The sequence below is a fragment of the Erpetoichthys calabaricus genome, chromosome 8, assembly GCF_900747795.2.
Source record: "Erpetoichthys calabaricus chromosome 8, fErpCal1.3, whole genome shotgun sequence".
NCBI classification, from domain to species: Eukaryota; Metazoa; Chordata; class Cladistia; order Polypteriformes; family Polypteridae; genus Erpetoichthys; species Erpetoichthys calabaricus.
This window is the reverse complement of record NC_041401.2, coordinates 110930470-110949708: the sequence shown is the minus strand read 5'-3', so window position 1 is coordinate 110949708 and position 19239 is coordinate 110930470. Positions and strand designations below refer to the sequence as shown.

At 40.3% G+C, this 19239-nt stretch overlaps 1 protein-coding gene across 1 annotated transcript in view; it reads left to right on the top strand.

The window, feature by feature from the left end:
- Nucleotides 1–7305: 7305 nt before the first annotated feature.
- cnppd1 (cyclin Pas1/PHO80 domain containing 1) overlaps nt 7306–19239 on the top strand; it is a 66939-nt gene continuing 55005 nt past the window's right edge. Inside the window, exons 1-2 of the mRNA XM_028807275.2 lie at nt 7306–7473; nt 11450–11552. Of these exons, the coding sequence (XP_028663108.1) occupies nt 7411–7473; nt 11450–11552 (166 nt within the window). The 5' untranslated portion in view covers nt 7306–7410. The remainder of the gene's footprint in view (nt 7474–11449; nt 11553–19239) is intronic.

Here is a 19239-nt window from a genome sequence, read left to right as displayed (position 1 = left end):
ATGCAACTCAAGCTCAACAGCAAATAGAATTAAAAAGTAAAAATAATAACTCAAAAATACCAAGTGGCAAATAAGAGAGATTACGTCCATTATCATATAGACCCATTACCTTAATTACTAATTTATTTAAAAGATTTGGGGTAACTATTAATTTAATTCACTGTTTTTATAGAGTATAACATTTCTAAATCCATCTGAAAATTGTTTTAACAACAAATGATCAATTTTAGTGCATATGAGAAGTGTAGAAGATGGTGTTGAAAAGGCATTCAAAAAATTGGAAATTCTGATAAGCATGCACAATACTATGGAAAAAGTATTTAACCCCTTTATGATATCATCTGTTTTTGTGTATTTGACACAATGGATGGCTTCAGATCTTTGGACAAAGTGTAATATTGAATTTAAAGATCCAGACTGAACTCATAGCACCATTTCTAAATTGCAACTTAATATATTTAAGTAATGAATAATACACCTGTATTCCCAGTGTGAAAAGGTGATTGCCCAGTTGGTTATTCATTCAAAACATCTGAGTAAAGTTAATTGATAATTAGATTTAGTTCACTGAACAGAGCCAGACCTGACTGCAGCCAGCCTTGTTGAATCTGAACCTCACCCAGTACTGATCCTTACCATGAAGGTGAAGTGGTCGCCACAAGTTTTTTAGACGGACACTATGCCTCAATTATAGGAAATTCCAGAACAGATGAGGAAAAAAGTTTTTGAAAAATAACAGTCAGGAAAAGGTCATAAAGCCATTTTAAGGCTCTAGGACTCTACCACACCTCGGTGAGAGACATTATCTCTAAATGTAGAACATTTGCAACAGTGGTGAATCTCCCCAGGACACACCAGCCTGCCAAGGGCACAGCAGCAACTCATTCAATAAGACCTAGAGTAACCCAGAAGAACTTCCAAAGAGTTACAGGATTCTCTTGTCTCCACTAACCTCAATGTTTAGGATTCCACAATTAAAAGAGATTTAATAAAAATTCATGGGAGGGTAGGAAGGAAGAAATATCTGCTAGAGTAGCATCAGTGCTTGCCTCACATCTGTAAAGAAACAACTGGATGAGGGTGGCACGGTGGTACAGTGGTAGCGCTGCTGCCTCGCAGTAAGGAGACCCGGGTTCGCTTCTCGGGTTCTCCCTGCGTGGAGTTTGAATGTTCTCCCCATATCTGCGTGGGTTTCCTCCAGGTGCTCCGGTTTCCTCCCACAGTCCAAAGACATGCAGGTTAGGTGTATTGGCGATCCTACATTGTCCCTAGTGTGTGCTTGTGTGTGTGTGTGTGTGTGTGTGTGTGTGTGCCCTGTGTTGCACCCTGTGTTGGCTGGGATTGGCTCCAGCAGACCCCCCTGACCCTGTGTTAGGATATAGCGGGTTGGACAATGACTGACTGACTGACAACTGGATTAACTCCCAAGTCTTCTGAAATAATACTGTATTATATGGAATCTTCTGAAATAATATTATATGGACAGACAAGTCAAAAGTGGGACTCTTTAGATGACATAGGTCTCAGTATGTCTGGCATAAAGATAATGCAGTATTCAATGGACACCCGAAGGGCAGCATACGAGTTGTGGTCCCATAGGGCTGCCCTGTCATTTTCTGTGGTGGCTACCAGGGGGAGGTGTCAAAAATTACCTACTGAACTACCAGGGTGGGCGGCACGGTGGCATAGTGGGTAGCGCTGCTGCCTCGCAGTTGGGAGATCTGGGGACCTGGGTTCGCTTCCCGAGTCCTCCCTGCATGAAGTTTGCATGTTCTCCCCATGTCTGCGTGGGTTTCCTCCGGGCGCTCTGGTTTTCTCCCACAGTCCAAAGACATGCAGGTTAGGTGGACTGGCAATTCTAAATTGGCCCTAGTGTGTGCTTGGTGTGTGGGTGTGTTTGTGTGTGTCCTGTGGTGGGATGGCACCCTGCCCGGGATTGGTTCCTGCCTTGTGTCCTGTGTTGGCTGGGATTGGCTCCAGCATACCCCCGTGACCCTGTGTTCGGATTCAGCGGGTTGGAAAATGGATGGATGGACTACCAGGGTGGTTCCGCCGGACATGGAAGTGCTTCCAAAAGAGAATGGATTAAGCACTGGAAGTGCTCCCAGATTGAATGTTAAAAGAGAGAGTCAGGAGCGAAGCAGAACAACACTCGTTTGGGGTGGAGTAAGGTGAAAAGGAGAAAGAAAAGAAAAATAATTTATTTGTGCTAAGCAATTGGAAAGGAAGCCTGTGGAAAGGTACTTCTGTTAAGTAAAAACATTTGTGTGAACTTGTGACTTGTCTGTGCAATTGTGTCTGGGGTTTGGGGCTCAGTGCCACCCCCTTCAGGCCACAAAGTCTACTACTGAATGGTTCAGAAGAAACCAAAGTAAAGTCTTGGAGTGGCTTAGTCAAAGAACTAACTTGAACCCATTAGAGATGCTGTGAGAGGACCTGAAATGTGCAGTTCATGTTCCCAAACCTATCAATGTGTCTGCATTAATGCAGTTCTACAAAGGAGGAAGGGCTAAAATTCCTCAACAGCAAATTAAAAGACTAAAATCTATTTATTGCTGGTAAAGTTGCTATTGTAAAAAGTATTGAAAGGATGGGGGCAATTACTTTTTCATATGGGTGATAGGGATGTTAGATAACTTTGTTCCTTGAATAAAGAAAAATAATGATTTAAAAATTGTATTGTGTGATCATTCAGGTTCCTTTTCTCTAATATTGCATTTTTGTCTAAAAGTCAAAACTGAGGATATTAGGAAAAGGGAAATACTTTTTCAGAGCACTGCATTTATACTGCTTTGTCCAGGATTAGTTCCAATGATACTAGCATTTGTTTCAGCCCCAATTTGGAATTATGGGTGAGTCTTACTTTGTGTTTTTTTTTGGAAAGTAATTTTATATTTTATGTGTGGAAGATTTCTTTTATTAAATTGAAAGGAATATGAGTAATGATTCTATGAATTGCTGGATTCAATATTTCTTAAAAGTCTGTAGGTTCAAGTTCTTGCTTTGGGAATAATGGCTGAAAGGGTGCAGACTGAAACTGGAGTTTCTCAGGTAAGTATTTTTAAGTCGTATTTTGTTTATTATCATGGAAAACTGTATTTTTTGTAACATAGATTTCAGTGTAGGAATGAAATAGTGGAATAAAAATACAAATACAAGTTTATGAAAAATTGTGTTTTGTGTAGGGTTTGAATTATGAACTTCATAAATTAATGTGGTTAATTTATCTGAAAGAAAAATTAAGGAAACAATAAATTTTTAGTTGAAATAGTGAACAACATAAATATCCATGTATTTAGATTAACAGTACTTTGAGAAAAAATGAAAATAAAGTAGTACAATTTTAAAACCTCATCTTATTCTCTTAACAGCTTTTACTGGTGAGGATTATGGTAAATTTAAAACTGTTGAACATAATGAAATGCCTGATGAAGCTCCTGTGTACTTTGTTCAGTTCATTCCTGAATTGACCCCAACCCTGATTATCATGCTTTTTGTTCTGGTATTTTAATTGTACACTAAGAAAGAAAATGGCTAATTACTTAACACTGTAGCTTTGTGTTGTGTAGATCTTTTGTAAATGAACGAACTTTTCAGCATTGACACTTACTGATATATCAACAAGTAAAACATCTGTAAAGTATAAAAGATTAAAATAAACGGTAGTGCGTGAGGGTCGCCTGCTTAGATTTATTATTTACAGTTTTCTGGCTTAAGAAATTCATTTCCTCAGCCTAACACCTCAAGTATATTGAAGGTAAGTATTTCAAACATATGTATTTTTTCAAATGACATTATTTCAGCTTTAATGACATTTAAAATTACTTTTTATTTTTGGTTTTTCACAGTGGGTTGCCTCAGAATACTGTTCAAATGGTTATGATGCAGCATATGAAGCTGATCTATATATAAAATAGAATGTCTGTATGTTCTTTTGTACAATTCTACATCCTTTGACCGATTTGGAATACATTTTGTATACTTACTCTGTAGGACCAAATAGACAAGATAAAGTACTAGAGCCCAAAATTTGGAAAATGGGGTACCAGGGGTTTTTTTTCTCTCTGTGTGCTACAGTTTGAAAAACACTGCCACCTGCTGGCTCAAAGCAAGTGAAATATCTGACTCCAAAATTCTCAGCTCATGAAGAGTGCAGAGACATTGATAGAGAGGACATGTGGATGACAGATAGGACAGCCAGCAATAACAACACTTTGAAATCATACAGAACCACAGATGGTAACAATTATTATTGAATGATCAGGTCATTTTACAATTATGAATGTCATGCATTTCTTACCATATAATGTGATTACACATATGCTGTGAAACTTTTCCTGTTACTCCAGCTGTATCATTATAGTCAGCAAAAGTAAAACTTTTGGTATGGTTAGTATAACAAAGTACTAATCATCCTACTACTAATAACAGAATTTTACGATACAGCTGTGAGCATGGATCCAAAATAAAGTTTACTGAATTTTAGAAATCAGTTGTAAGACTTCATTAAATAATTTTTTTTTTAATGTGCATATAATATCACCATTCATGTGCACCTCAAACCTCCCACGGTTTAATGGAAGACCTGAAGTAAATCAGTTATTAGCACTGGAACAAAACCAAATATTAAAATAAATTATACAATTATACATTGACTTAAAAGAGTGATCGTTAAAGAAAATAGTACCTGGGATCTGATGTATAAAATTTTTATACACACAAAAAGAGGCTGGAAGTGTGCGTACACAACTTTCCATGCAAAAGTCAGAATTTATAAAAGAAAACTTTATTTATGACAACACTGACCCATGATTGCACAACATTTGGAGAAGCTGGGAAATTACGGCACCTTTGATCAAGTATGGAAATGCAGCCATACCAATTAAATGACGATTCGCATGCATATTAATACTTATCACCAATTAATTATAATGTGCATTTACATGTCAAACATTACAGCTCTAAAGTGATGAATATGATGTTTAGATTCTATTTTTGTTCCCTTTTAAGAGGCCAATGTTGCCTGTTTGCATTGAATTTTTTGGTTTTTCAGCAGTTTTTATAGCCAACTTGTTGTCACCTCTCAGGACCAGAAACCAGAGCACAGTAATAACACAACCATGATTCATTCTCTGTGTACAGAAAGCTCTAAATGTTATGCCCTATAGCCTATTCATAACTTAATAGTTTGACACAATATGGCTTGTTTGCCACTGCTTGAAAAACTATGCAAATGGCCATATATAAATAAAACAAGCTTTTAGGGACTGGCAGAATTTTTTTTTTGTCCATGATTATGACTGAATGGATGTATCATGTTGCAAATACTTTTCAGTCTATGAATATCTTATACTGGAAATGTGCGAAGGCTTGGATGGAGTAACCGCACTAACCTGTAATCTTAACTTCTGTCCTGAAATTGCTGGCCTAGAACTGCTGGTCTAGACCTGTGGTGATGGACAGATAGATAGATACTTTATTAATCCCATGGGGAAATTCACATACTCCAGCAGCAGCATACTAATACAAAAACAATATTAATAGTAATAAAAATGCAGGTATAACAGACAATAACTTTGAATAATGTTAACGTTTGACCCCCCCCATCTTATTGCAGGTGTTGAAGGACGCCAGTCTTCTAAGGAAGTATAGCCGGCTCTGTCCTCTCTTGCACAGAGAATCAGTATTGGCAGTCCAGTCCAATTTATCATCCAGCTGCACTCCCAGGTATTTATAGGTCTGTACCCTCTGCATACAGTCACCTCTGATGATCATGGGGTCCAGGAGGGGTCTAGGCCTCCTAAAATCCACCACCAGCTCCTTGGTTTTGCTGGTGTTCAAGTGTACGTGGCTTGAGTCGCACCATTTAACAAAGTCCTTGATGAGGTTCCTATACTCCTCCTCATGCCCACTCCTGATGCAGCCCACGATAGCAGTGTCGTCAGCGAACTTTTGCACATGGCAGGACTCCGAGTTGTACTGGAAGTCCGATGTATATAGGCTGAACAGGACCAGAGAAAGTACAGTCCCCTGTGGTGCTCCTGTGTTGCTGACCACAATGTCAGACCTGCAGTTCCCAAGACGCACATACTGAGGTCTGTTTGTAAGATAGTCCAGGATCCATGCCACCAGGTATGAATCTACTCCCATCTCTGTCGGCTTGTCCCTAAGGAGCAGAGGTTGGATGGTGTTGAAGGTGCTAGAGAAGTCCAGAAACATAATTCTTAAAACACCACTGCCTCTGTCCAAGTGGGAGAGGGATCGGTGTAGCATATAGATGATGGCATCCTCTGCTCCCATCTTCTCCTGGTATGCAAACTGCAGAGGGTCGAGGGCGTGGAGTACCTGTGGCCTCAGGTGGTGAAGCAGCAGCCGCTCCATGGTCTTCATCACATGTGACGTCAGAGCGACAGGCCAGAAGTCGTTCAGCTCACTAGGACGTGATACCTTTGGGACTGGGGTGTGATGTGTGATGCTGTCACTCTACAACTAGATTATATTGTTTTGATCAAATGTCAGTGTGTTGTGGCCCGTCCTCGAAGCTCCTGCTATGTTCTCCTAGCACTTCAAGTGAATACATTAGTCTTAAACATAGAATACTGGCACTTATATAGTTCCACTTCAGGAACTGTTTAAATTTACTTCTAGAGTGTTTTTGTCTTTAGTAGACTTATAATGAGCTTTCATGGGATGTAGATAGTTGGAAAACACCAAAGTGAAATTTGGAGTGCTTCAAAGACAACCCAATCAAAAATTATGACGAATACAGGTTATTTGATTTTTGATTTTCACCTTCCTGGGTTGACCTTTGAGATCAATCATGACCCCAAAAGCGGATAGTAGACATAACGTAGTATATGTGTACCAAAATTCAGGTCAATGGATCAAACGGTTTGCGAGCTACAGTTGATTTAAAATCCAGGACAGACAAACGGGCAGCCACGTTAGAGTATTATATAAAAAGATATAAACATATATACTGTATATGTATATCTCCATCTCGTCTAATTTCAGTTGCAGTTTGAACTGATGTGTTCCTCATAAAGTATCTCAATTCAACAAAATGCTTGCAGAGAAATGAGTAAAAAAAACAAACTCAAGGCCTGAGACAGGACAAGGTATTAAATTGCCAGTTTTATTACCAACAAGACTTTTCTTCTAATTTGAATCTATTATTTGCACGGACTGATACCATACGCCGCACCGTTGCCCGGGTCCGCCCCTTCTACGTCTCGCTACGGTTAGACTGTTAATGCGGGTTAGTCCGCCGCCAGGCTGTTTGTTGTCTGTGATGTTCGCAGCAGATGCGCCATCTACTGGCGTGTCGCTAGCGACTTCCGGCTTCCTCTCCGTTTACTGGGCTTAAGTTTGGCTTCCTGGTGCCCAGTGGGCTCCAAGAAGTCATCAAGCATGGACTTTGAGGGGCTCTTCGACGAGAGGAATTTCACCTTTTCTGATTTCCAGGAGTTCACGGTAGGCGTTGACGTAGTTGACGGTTTGGCTTCGGCTTCAGACGCTCCGAAGTGAGGCACAAAGGGCGTATGCTTTTCTCAGTTTTGGCATATTTTGTCAGTGGACGTTTATTGAGCTGTTCTGTCCATATTAAAGTTTCCTCGGGTATTCTAAGTGGGAATATTAATGTAAGCGTCGTTCTGTGTTGGCCGAAACTTATGTCGGCGCAAAGCGGTTGTCAGGTGCGGCCTCTCTAAGACCAAACGCAGCGAACAATTTCCGGAATATCTGGAGAAGTGCAGCCTGAAAACACACAACACATTGATTGTTTTTGTGAGTGCATTTTAAAAATTTAATGAGAACCGCGTGTATCGTCGACATCAGTGGCCCAACGTTAAAGACTCCAGAATACCCGTATTGGAAGACAAAGCCTTTTGGGAGAGAATGCAATGATTGACTTCAATACCGTAAACCAAGGCCCGGCGTCCTCGAGCTCGCGTAAAGAATGATATGGCATTTGGGGTGCATCGAACTAGGACAGAAGATTTGATTTCCCGTTTCTGAAGGGAAGTGACAGATATTAATATTTGCCACTAACGTTTAGCGGAATTAGTTTGGACCACAGCGGAAAGGTTTTATGTGCTATTTCTAATGGGCTGCACGAATTCCTGTCTGTCCATTTAATGATTGTCAAATCTGCTTATCCATTTCGGGGTAGAGGGGCACTGGAATCGGAGCAATTACTTAAAATGGCACTTGTGAGTTTACAGCCACGGGTTTAACCCACAGTGCGTTGTCGACAGTCGAAAAATAATCCTGTTATCATTAACACCTGCATTAGTTTTCTGCTTTTTAATAGAAAGGTTAATCTTGCAAAATCGCCAAGGGTGTTCTTTGCCTCTTTCCTACCTTGTGTCCAGCGATGCTGAGACGGTCGTTGGCCACAGAATTGCATTAGGCGGATTTTAAGAATGTTGGAGCAGTGGAAGTGTCAGTGAGCTAAAAGTTGTGGCAGTTACGGTGTAAGAGACGGATACATGTAATATTGAAGATCAGTCTTGCATCCAGAGAGTAGTTCAAACAACCTAATTGATGATGTAGTTAATTCAGAATCAGACCCTGATCCAGATGTTAATGTCAGTAACACTAGTAAAACTTGGATACATTTAATGAATTGTGCATTCATTGCATATGTTTAGAATAATGATATTGTATTCATTGTTCTGCCATTTTTGGAAGTAGACTTAACCAACTCATGTTCATATAGTGGAGGAAATAAGTATTTGATCCCTTGCAGAATTTGTAAGTTTGCTCACTTAAAAAGAAATACAGTCAGTAATTTTTATGGTAGTTTCATTTTAATGGAGAGGGAGAGAATATCAGCCTAAAATCCAGAAAAAACTAATTACATAAAATGTATACATTGACTTGCATGTCATTGAGAGAAGGAAGTATTTAATTCCCTACAACCCAGCCAGAATTCTGGCTTCGACAGATGGACACACATTACCATCAATCAACTACAGATACTCCTGATCTCAACTTATGTGTATATAGCACACCTGTCCACAGAATCAGTTTCTTCCATTCCAACCTCTCCACCAGAAGAATGGAAGAAATATGAAATGCCCTGGATGTTCACTGGCAAACTTGTACATGTGCCTTCATGAGCAGGGGGACCTTGTGGGCGCTGCAAGATTTCAATCCATTATGGGTTAGTGTGTTACCAGTGGTGTTCTTGGTGACTGGCCCCAACTACCTTCAGATCATTAACAAGCATCTCCCGTGTAGTTTTAGGCTGATCCCTCACCTTTCTCAAGATCATCCTAACCCCATGAGGCAAGATCTTGCATGGAGCTACAGACCGAGGGTGATTGATGGTCATTTTGTATTTCTTCATTTCCAAATAGTCACACCAACAGTTGTCACCTTCTCACCAAGCTTCTTGCTGGTAGTCTTGTACCCCATTCCAGCCTTGTGCAGGTCTACAATCTTGTCCCTGACGTCCTTTGACAGCTCTTCAGTCTTGCCCATGGTGGTGGAGAGGTTGGAATGGAAGAAATTAATTCTGTGGACAGGTGTGCTTTATACACATAATGAGTTAAGATCAGGAATATCTGTAAATGATTATCTCTGTGCCATATGGCACTGTGGGAGCCAGAATTCTCGCTGGGTTGTAGGGGATCAAATACTTATTTCTCTCAAAGACATGCAAATCAATTTGACTTTTATGTAATGTTTTTTTTGGGATTTTTGGTTCATACTCTGTCTCCTTTAAAATGAAACTACCATAAAATTACAGACTGTTCATTTCCTTGTAAGTGAGCCAACTTACAAATTCAGCAGGGGATTGAATACTTATTTCCCCCACTGTACATGATGTTTTAATTTTTTTTTTTTTTAAATGGATTCAACAGTGATGACCCACAGCTGCCAGCTTCTTGTCATAGTTGATGTTTCATTTCATTCAACTATCTCCTCTTATTATTAAACTTTAAAAGACTATGGTATACATTATATACTGTACATTATCATTTAAAATAGTCTTTTTTATCTTATTTGCTGCAAAATATTGAAGGGAGGCCAATCTCTTATTTCCTATTCAGCATCAGCTGCCAGTGTTTGTATGTCTGTATATGTGGGTGGCTGTGTTTTTTAAATGTACAATATGTAATAGTGTTTTTTTTGTAAAGTTAATAGTTTTCCAGCTCTACAAGGAGACTTGAACACTAAAGTGGGAAATTTACAGAAACTAAAGAAGAGGTATTATTGTGTGGCATGACTGGCAGGTCTGAATTGTGTGTTGAGTTATTGCTAAATAAATATGCTCATTATATACTGAGTTGAAAATGATTTAATACAAATTACATCAGAGCGTGTATTTCTAGTCCCCACATGATCGTGTGAAATGTCCTTAGTTTACCCCTTTTCATTTTCCTATAGCACAGTGAGCATTGTTTGGCCTTTACTGTACATACAAGTGTAAATAAAAAAGTAAAGGCAATTTGAAAATGAAAAAGTAACCTGAACAAATAGAAGCTGACACAATATACAGTATCACATTTGTGATATCTTATGGGTAGTTCCAACACACACAACTCTGCCATTAGTCTAGTTGAATCCAAATTGAAGTTGTAAAGCACCAGAACAAAGAAGATATTTGTTTTAATTTATTGAAAATGCTTAACTTTGAACACCATTTCACGTGTCAAACGCATATATACCATGTTTGTGAAGTAATAACTTTGGACTTGAAAAATACCAGACTTCCTTTAATGTTATTTAGAGGTGGGAATGGTGGTGCAGTGCTGCTGCTTCACAGCCCCGTGGTGATTTCTTTGTATCAACCAGGATATCATCAGTGTGGATTTGGAACATTTTACCCAAATTTGCATAGATTTTCCTTCCAATCACAAAAAATTTAATGTTGAAGTAGTACACATTAGCTTCATCTAAATGGGTTTAGGGATTTGTGTGTATGTGTTCTACAGTGGACTAAGTCCTATCCAAAATGTTAGTCCCTGCCTTGCCTGATGCTGTTGGGATATGCCACAGCTCATGGGTCCCTGAACAGGATTTAATAGGTTAAATAGGGATAAAATGTCAGACAAATGACTATTTGTTGATCGTACACAGACTGAAACCAAAAGTTGAAGTGGACTTTTGTTGGGTTTTTTTTTTTTGTTGTTGTTTTTTGTTTTTTTTAAACCCTTGTTTTTGCTAAAGTGATGCTTGACTGGCCATGCTGGTGAATTAATTTTCTTTTTATTATTTTAAATAAGTAGTAAAGCAATTCAGATTTTTGCCTGTTTGAGATAAAGGTTTACAATATTAAGCAAAAACAGAGGAAAATTTTCAATATATTTTTTTCTTTTGTAGCAAAGCATTTAGACATTACCACATAAGTTGTTGGCAAATTTTTACTTTATACCCAAATATATATGATATCAATGTATAATAATGACACTACTGACAAAGCCTCTTCTTGCAATTTTAGTTTCTTCCAGGTCATCAGAAATTATCAGAAAGGGTCCGTAAACGCTTGTACTATGGTCTGGATACAGATGTTACACTAGATGCACTTTCTTGTCCTGTTACAGGTAAGTGGAAACAATGTATTTATCATGTTGAGATTTTTTTTTTTGTGCTATAAACATTGTTAGTATTCATCTTTTTTTTGTTGCATGTACAGTATTTTACATTTATATAGATGATGCTTGAGAACCAGAGGCTGTTTTGACTTTGTTGTGATCATTTTTTGAGTCACATGCAAGCTTTGATTAATTAGTACTCTTACTGTTGAAATGCAGCATTGACAGAGTACTGCCAAGGAAATGGATTACTTTTTGTTCAGCTGTAAATCCTTAGACACTCAAATTTTATCCTTAAACACCAAAACAATTAGCAGAGAGATTAAAATAGCTGTAAAGTATTCCAAAACCCCCAAAAAATGTGTACAATGGAAAATAAATAAAAACCTGGTATTTGTCGGTTCTAAAGAAAAATAAGCCTGTAAGTGTCGGGACGTCAGTGGCTGCTCCTTGGTGACCTAAACAGAATTTACTCCTGTTCTATTAAATTCAGTCCAGCCAAATAAAGTTAGTTCAGGAGGTGCCTTTGACAGAATCCTTCAACATTGTCCTCTAAAGTTCATATAGGTCTTGCAACAATAGTTTTTATTCCAGTTGGATGGAAATGTTCCCATGTTGTGTTATTTATGCAGATTTCAGTGGCCTCATTTTCCTTTCTGGATCAGAGTTGGATTATGTCCTAGCAATCGTGGTTTTTATTTTCAGCGCATTAGTGAAATGGTGTACTACTTTTCCTGAATGAACATCTCCAAGACATGGGAGATTAATGAAAAATAAATAAATAAAACCACAATTTTTGGATTGGTAATAAAACTTTGACTTTAGTATTGATACCATCTTTTAGACCTTGGTAACAGTACCTAAATGGTACTGAAGCAAAATAACTGGGAAATCCCCATAACCCCATTCAATCCCACACAACCCCCAGTTGCACAATTGTGAGCAGCCTTCGTGATATGCCATCCAAACAGGAGTTGCATTGGTTGCATCACATAATAGCGTACCTCCCAACTTTGCTGCAACATACAGTTGCCTTTGAATTTTACAGTGCCTTGAAATGTGCTGTCTCCCATAGAGTCCACAGCATTTCAAAAAGATGGGGTGTATCTAAGAGTCTAAGGGCTGGTTTATACTTCACACTCCAAACACATAAGCGCATGCATCATGACTGCCACGCATTCCCAGTGTTCATTTAACGAGTCCTCTGAGCACATCCTCAGAAATTAACGTGACTTGTGCGCTAGTTGCACTACCACCAAAAAATTGGGGGCGCAGTGTCTTCAAGTTGGAATGTGACGTCATAGTCTCTGTTTACTATTAAAATGTGATAGCAAGGAGCTTTGCAGATCCCACAGGATCAGTGTTCATTTTTCTGTGTTTGATGATCAAACTTAAATGCTGACATACAAATGTACAGTTGGGTCCATAAATATTTGGACAGAGACAACTTTTTTCTAATTTTGGTTCTGTACATTACCACAATGAATTTTAAATGAAACAACTCAGATGCAGTTGAAGTGCAGACTGTCAGCTTTAATTCAGTGGGGTGAACAAAATGATGGAAAAGGAGGTGAAAGTAAGAAAGTTTCTTAATGTGATTTATGTGGGCAGAATAAGAGAGGGAGGAATCAAAAATGACACCAAGATTTTTTTACAGTAGAGGCAGGTCTGATGAGATCACCGCCAAGATAGACTGGGAAGAAGCTCATTTTATTAAGTTGCATTTTAGTCCCAATTTGCAGGAGTTCAGTTTTATTGCAATTTAATTTTAAAGAGTTCTGCTCCATCCAGGTTTTAATTTCACTAAGGCAGGTTGTGAGCTGAGAAAGCTCTGATGAAGTTCCACTTTTAACATTGAAATAGAGTTGAGTATCATCTGCATAAAAATGATAACCCAGTCCATAGCTACGGATAATATGGCCAAGGGGAAGCATGTAAATACAGAAAAGCAGAGGACCGAGGACAGAGCCTTGAGGGACTCCTTGTGTGACTGGTGCTGAGCCGGATCTGCTCTTGCCAAGACTAACAAACTCTTGCCTATCAGTCAGATAGGACTTGAACCACTGGAGGGCAGTGCCAGAGATACCCAGCATGTTCTCCATTCTGGACAGTAGGATGTCATGTCTGACAGTGTCAAATGCTGCACTGAGGTCTAATAGAATTAATATGCTGGTTTGTCCCGAGTCTGCTGCCATAAGCAAATCATTGGTTACCCGTAGCAGAGCAGTTTCACAGCTGTGCCGCGCCCTGAAACCAGACTGAAAGGGTTCCATCAAATTATTAGAGGTTAGGTAATTGGTGAGTTGGGAAGCTACAACACGCTCAAGAACGTTTGACAGGAAAGGTAAGTGGGAAATAGGCCGGAAATTGTTAAGATTGTCAGCATCAAGACCAGACTTTTTTTTAACATTGGGTTTACAGAAGCAATTTTAAAAGTGAGCGGCACAGAGCCAGTGTCAAGGGATGAGTTTATTATTGTTGTAACAGTCGGGATTATGGCATGAAGGCAGGATTAAGTAGTGTGGTGGGGATGGGGTCCAGTACACAAGTAGTCGGCCTCATCTTACAAAGCAGGTTATTAACAGATGCAGATGTGACTGGTGAGAACTTAGAGAAGGAGCTGGATGGAGGTATAAAACAGGGAGAGATATAAACAGATGATGTATTTATGTTAGTTGAATTATTTAGATCATTAATTTTGTTACGGAAAAAGTGGAGGAATTCCTCACAGACTTCAGTAGAAGAGGTAGTTGGGCCAGATGCGGGTTCGAGTAGTTTATTAACTACAGAGAACAGAACCCTTGGGTTATCGTGGCCACTTTCTATTATTCTGCCGTAATGGGTGTTCTTGGCAGAAGTTAGTGCTTCTCTGTAAGCTCTTTGGTGGTCAGAGAAAGCCTGGATGTACACGGTGAGGCCAGTCTTGCGTGACATTCTCTCAAGGCGTCGGCCAGCTGATTTCATAGATCACAATTCTGAGTTATACCAAGGAGCTGAACGTTTAAAGGAAACCTCCTTATGTTTTAAAGGAGCTGTTTTATCTAATGCTGAATGAAGGGCTGAGTTATTGTGGTCAACAAGACTATCTAGTGTTGGTGGAATAGGTGAAGACAGTAAAAGATCAGAAATGGATCCAGAAAGGATAGAGGGACAGATATTTTTAAGGTTTCTGTAAGAAATTTGTCGTTTACAGGTAAGAGGAGGGAAAGGCAGTGAAACAGTGAAAAATACTGCTTTATGGTCAGAGAGTCCCAAATCAGTGCTGTAAATGTTGGCAACAGATAGTCCAGAAGTGCAGATCAGATCCAATATATGACCGCCAGAGTGGGTTGGAAAATCAACATGTTGTGTCAAGTCAAAGCAGTCCAGTAAGGATGGGAATTCATTCCTCAGTTTAGATGTGGGGATGTCAATATGGATGTTGAAATCACCAAGAAGGATAATTCTCTGAGAGTAAGAGCTTAGGTCGGTCAAAAGTTCAATCAGATCAGATAAGAAGGATGCATTGTATTTTGGGGGACGATAAAGAACAATGAGTGGGACAGGACCTGATTTCGTTATTAGTTTAAGAGCCAGGCACTCAAAAGACAATGGACAGTGAATCGGGATTCGTTTAATGTTTAAGTCAGCTCTGACAATTACGGCAAGCCCACCACCTTGTCTTGAGCTACGAGGCTCTGTGTGGAAAGTGAAACCAATTGGAGTCGCCTCTGTGAGAGACGCAAATTCGTTTGGTTTTTGCCAAGTCTCCGTTAAACACAGAATATCAAGTTTGGTGTCAGTGATGAGTTCTGACAGCACCAATGCTTTGCCATTAAGAGACCTCGAGTTAAATAGTGCAATGTTAGTTAATGAGGCTTCTTTTTGCACAGAGCCGCGATCAGGGTTTATTTCCACATAATGTAAATTTGGCACACTGACACTTCTATTTCCAGGGTCATGAGAAAGACAGCGTATTCCTGAGCAAATGCTGCCGGTGGTCTTTTCATTCGCAGCCCAGCGGTGGCGGCGACCTGACCCGCGATGTATATATTTCGGGCGTTGCAAAATACCGGCGTCTTTTAGGATGTTCCAGTTAGACCATTTGCTCTGGACAAACTGTTTAATAAGAAGGAGTTTGTCATGAGAGTATTTTAGCATGATACTGGGCAATACTTATCTGAATAGCACTGGAGAAGCAGCACAGCACGGCGGAACCGGTAGGACAGGCGGGTGTGGTAGCGTAGGTGAGCGGCGATAGCAAAGCAGCAGAAAGCATAGCAGGAGGAGGTAGCAGGATTTGGAGGTTCCAATACACAGCCACAAGGAGTAACGCTTCGTAATTTCAAGCATGATCACCCCAGAGCCAAAAGCTAGGTTAATATGAAAATCGGATCAGTTTCCAGTCGTAGAGTACTGTAAGATGAAACGGGAGCAGATCAGCATAGCAAATTTAACTCTTTTAGGGCTAATTTTTTTTTTGTTTCTTTTCTCCCAGGGCTGAATATTTTTCCAAAAACTAACATTTTTTTAAAAAAGAACACAAAGCAATTGTTTAACATATCAAATCAACAAAAAATATTTACTTTTGACAAATGTTACTGTCTTGCATGTTGTATGAGCCTGAATTCTCTGATTTCACATACATTTTACACAGCAAAGTCTGATCTCGCTCAAAGCAGCCAATTTCAGTCATTGCCACATTGCACTCCTTACAATATGTGTTGTTTTGATGCCTATTTTTCAATTGTCTGTTGCTGCATTTTCTAACATATATTGTTAGTGTGTACTGTAGAGAGACAAGTCACCCATTTGCCATCGTGCCATGCCACTGCCACCAAGTTTTCTGCCTGCATGAAAACCGTATTGTCACCTCTTTTCATCTTCTGAAACTTTATGAACTTTATGTATGGCATTATAGCCTGGCTCACCCCATGGGATTTGTTTCTGTTTATTACAGAAGTGAATAAAAGTTTGCAGCAGCACGTACCTAAGCCACCAGGGGACAAAACACATTTGGACCAATGCTCCCTGAAGTTATATCACCAGTTCTGTCCCATCTCTATTTGTAATGCCACAGCGCGCTTCATCTCGTCTTTCGTTGTGGGTTTCCACTTTGAAAAACGAGAATGCGATGCAAACGCAGCCCGCGATTCAAAAAAAATCTCTGCCTACCTGTTTGTCTCATCTGACAGTAGCTGAAAAGCAGCATCAGGAGAGAGCAGCCTGAAGTACAGCAGCTGGTGATCTGTCGTGTCCAAAAGCAAGCCATGCCGTCTTGTAAACTCCGGTAGCCAGATCGGCTCTCAACGGTTCAATGTCTGTGTATTTATCCCATGCGAACCTTGCCGTAGATGCATCGGCTGCGCGAAGGCACTCAACTGGCAGCAGATCCGCTCGCGCGGCATCGGCTGGTGTCTGATCAGCTGATGCCTGCTTCTAACTCTCTTGCTCGATCTCCTGATCACTGCCAATAAAGTCCGATTCTGAAAAATCAAGAGTCCGACTCCGCGGTAATGCGCAAAACAACGTCTGCCAAGTGTTTTCTTTTCTGCACTTGCTTCGCTGCCTTTTCACATGTCGGTGCCATCTTGCCTTTGTTTACATTTCGCAACTCACGCACACGCAATGTTTATTTGCCGAGTCAACGAGTCTAGCATTCCTCCAAGCACAGAGGGAATGCCTGTGACGTGACAGTGAGATTTGTCGCCATTAACAGCTGATTGTCGCCCTTTATCCCTGGATGTCGACTTTTGTCGACATTCGCCTTCAACCCCTCCTGTCGACAAAAGTCGACATCCGCCCTAAAAGAGTTAATATAATCACGGAGACAGATCATCCTGAGGTCCTAGATTGCCAGGTACAAAGAAATGTTCATAGGTTCTCGTCCCGTGATCCACAGACTCAGCTGTTCCCAGTCAAAGTAGAGTCCATAAAATCTGTAAATATTAAGCCAGATCCATACAATTCGAGTCAGCTGTATCCACGAACTTACGTACAATAAAAGAAATAAAACAAGCGTAAAAGTGTAGAATTAAGGTGAATTTTGTGAAAAGTGTTGTCAACAGGGAGGAGCGGCAACAACATCAGTGCGCCAGCGTCCCCTCACCTGTAAGGTTTTGTGATTTGGTGATGCTAAAATGACACTAGTGTATGTGGTGCTTATATTCACCCTGCAATGAGCTGATGCCCTGTCCAGGGATTGTTGCTACCTCGCGCCCGATGCTAGCTGGAATGGGAGCGTCCCTGGATTGATAGATGTAATCATTAAACATCCATTCTTTTCAGAGATATTGTGGCAAGGTGTCCTGTGAATTTAAAGGATGTTTCCAAAAATTCACAACACAGCGAAGTCGAATGTTTTCTCAATGTGATATCTTGCACTATCACCCAGTCGGATCCTCCAGATTTACACAAGGTACGTGTGCAAGTGCAAACAGTAAACTGCTTGTGTAGCAGTAGTGTCCACAGGCACACGCATTGTATCGCAATAAGTATGAATTCGGCCAAAAGTATGTCAAAGAGGAGGGAGTGGTTTAGGGAGCTTGTCCCACTGCCTTGCAGTGGTTCACATTTGAATGCTGTAGTGCAGGATTTCTTGAACCTTTTAATCTGAGGACCCAAATAAGAAAATCCTCACTGTACTGGTAGTGCTGGGCGGTATACCGGTTCATACCAAAAACCGTTTTTTATTTTTGTTATGAGATGGATTTTTCTTATACCGGAACACTGGTTTAAATAGTCTAAACAACATTCGGCGCATGGCGCAGCAGGAAACTGTTTAAGGGGGGACCTTTTTCACTGCTGCACCGCTAAACAGGCATGCAATGGAGAACATGCATTAGTGGAGGTACTGAGTGGTGAAAATGGACAGAGAACATTCCTAAATGGAAGCTGTAGCAGACGATATAGTTGAATATGATGACACATAAGACCTTTTCACAAAAAAAGGTGCCGTGTCTGTTGTCTGAAGATACAGTACTTTGGTTTTAAAAGGTCAGATGTGGACCGTTGTGTTCAAATGTGTGAATACTATACTACTGGATAATACTGCAAGCCAAGTTGTACTTGTTTTTTTTTTTTTCAATACTGTATAATGTATGTGGTTACTGTGTAATAGTGTGACGACGCCGGCCCCCTACAGACTCCCTCTTCCCACATGGGAGTCTGTTGAACCAACACTGTTGATAGTTATGACCGAGATGAGCTGAGAAATCTCATTGAAGCCAGGGGATGGTGGAAAGTGCTCAAGTGCTTTTGTTAAAAACAGTCAAAATTAAAACCAAAAGTGTCCATTGTGTAGTGTTCAGAAAAATACAGTACTCAAATAAATAGCAAATCCATAAAACCAGTGAAACGTGGAAATAAAATCCATAATAAATAAATCCGTTAAAATAGAGGTTAAAATGCAGTCTCTCTCCTCGCCCGATTGCAGCACACCACCTTCTGTCTCCATGGCTCACCCTTTACTGGAGTTGCTGGCGGATCCTTTGCAGCACGAACTGCTTTCTGCTAACCCCTGTCTTGCTTGCCGCCAAATTGTGCAGCCAGACCGTCCGAGGTCAGTACACCTCCCGTCTTCCTTCGCACGCACTCAGTCGCTCCTCAGATCCATTGGGAGGTCTTACATTTTGCTTGCCCCACTCTACACGCTTAGTCAGTGGGGTGAACCAGCCCCTAGATCGCCTCAGCCTGCGCTCCCTCACGGAGCCCCAGC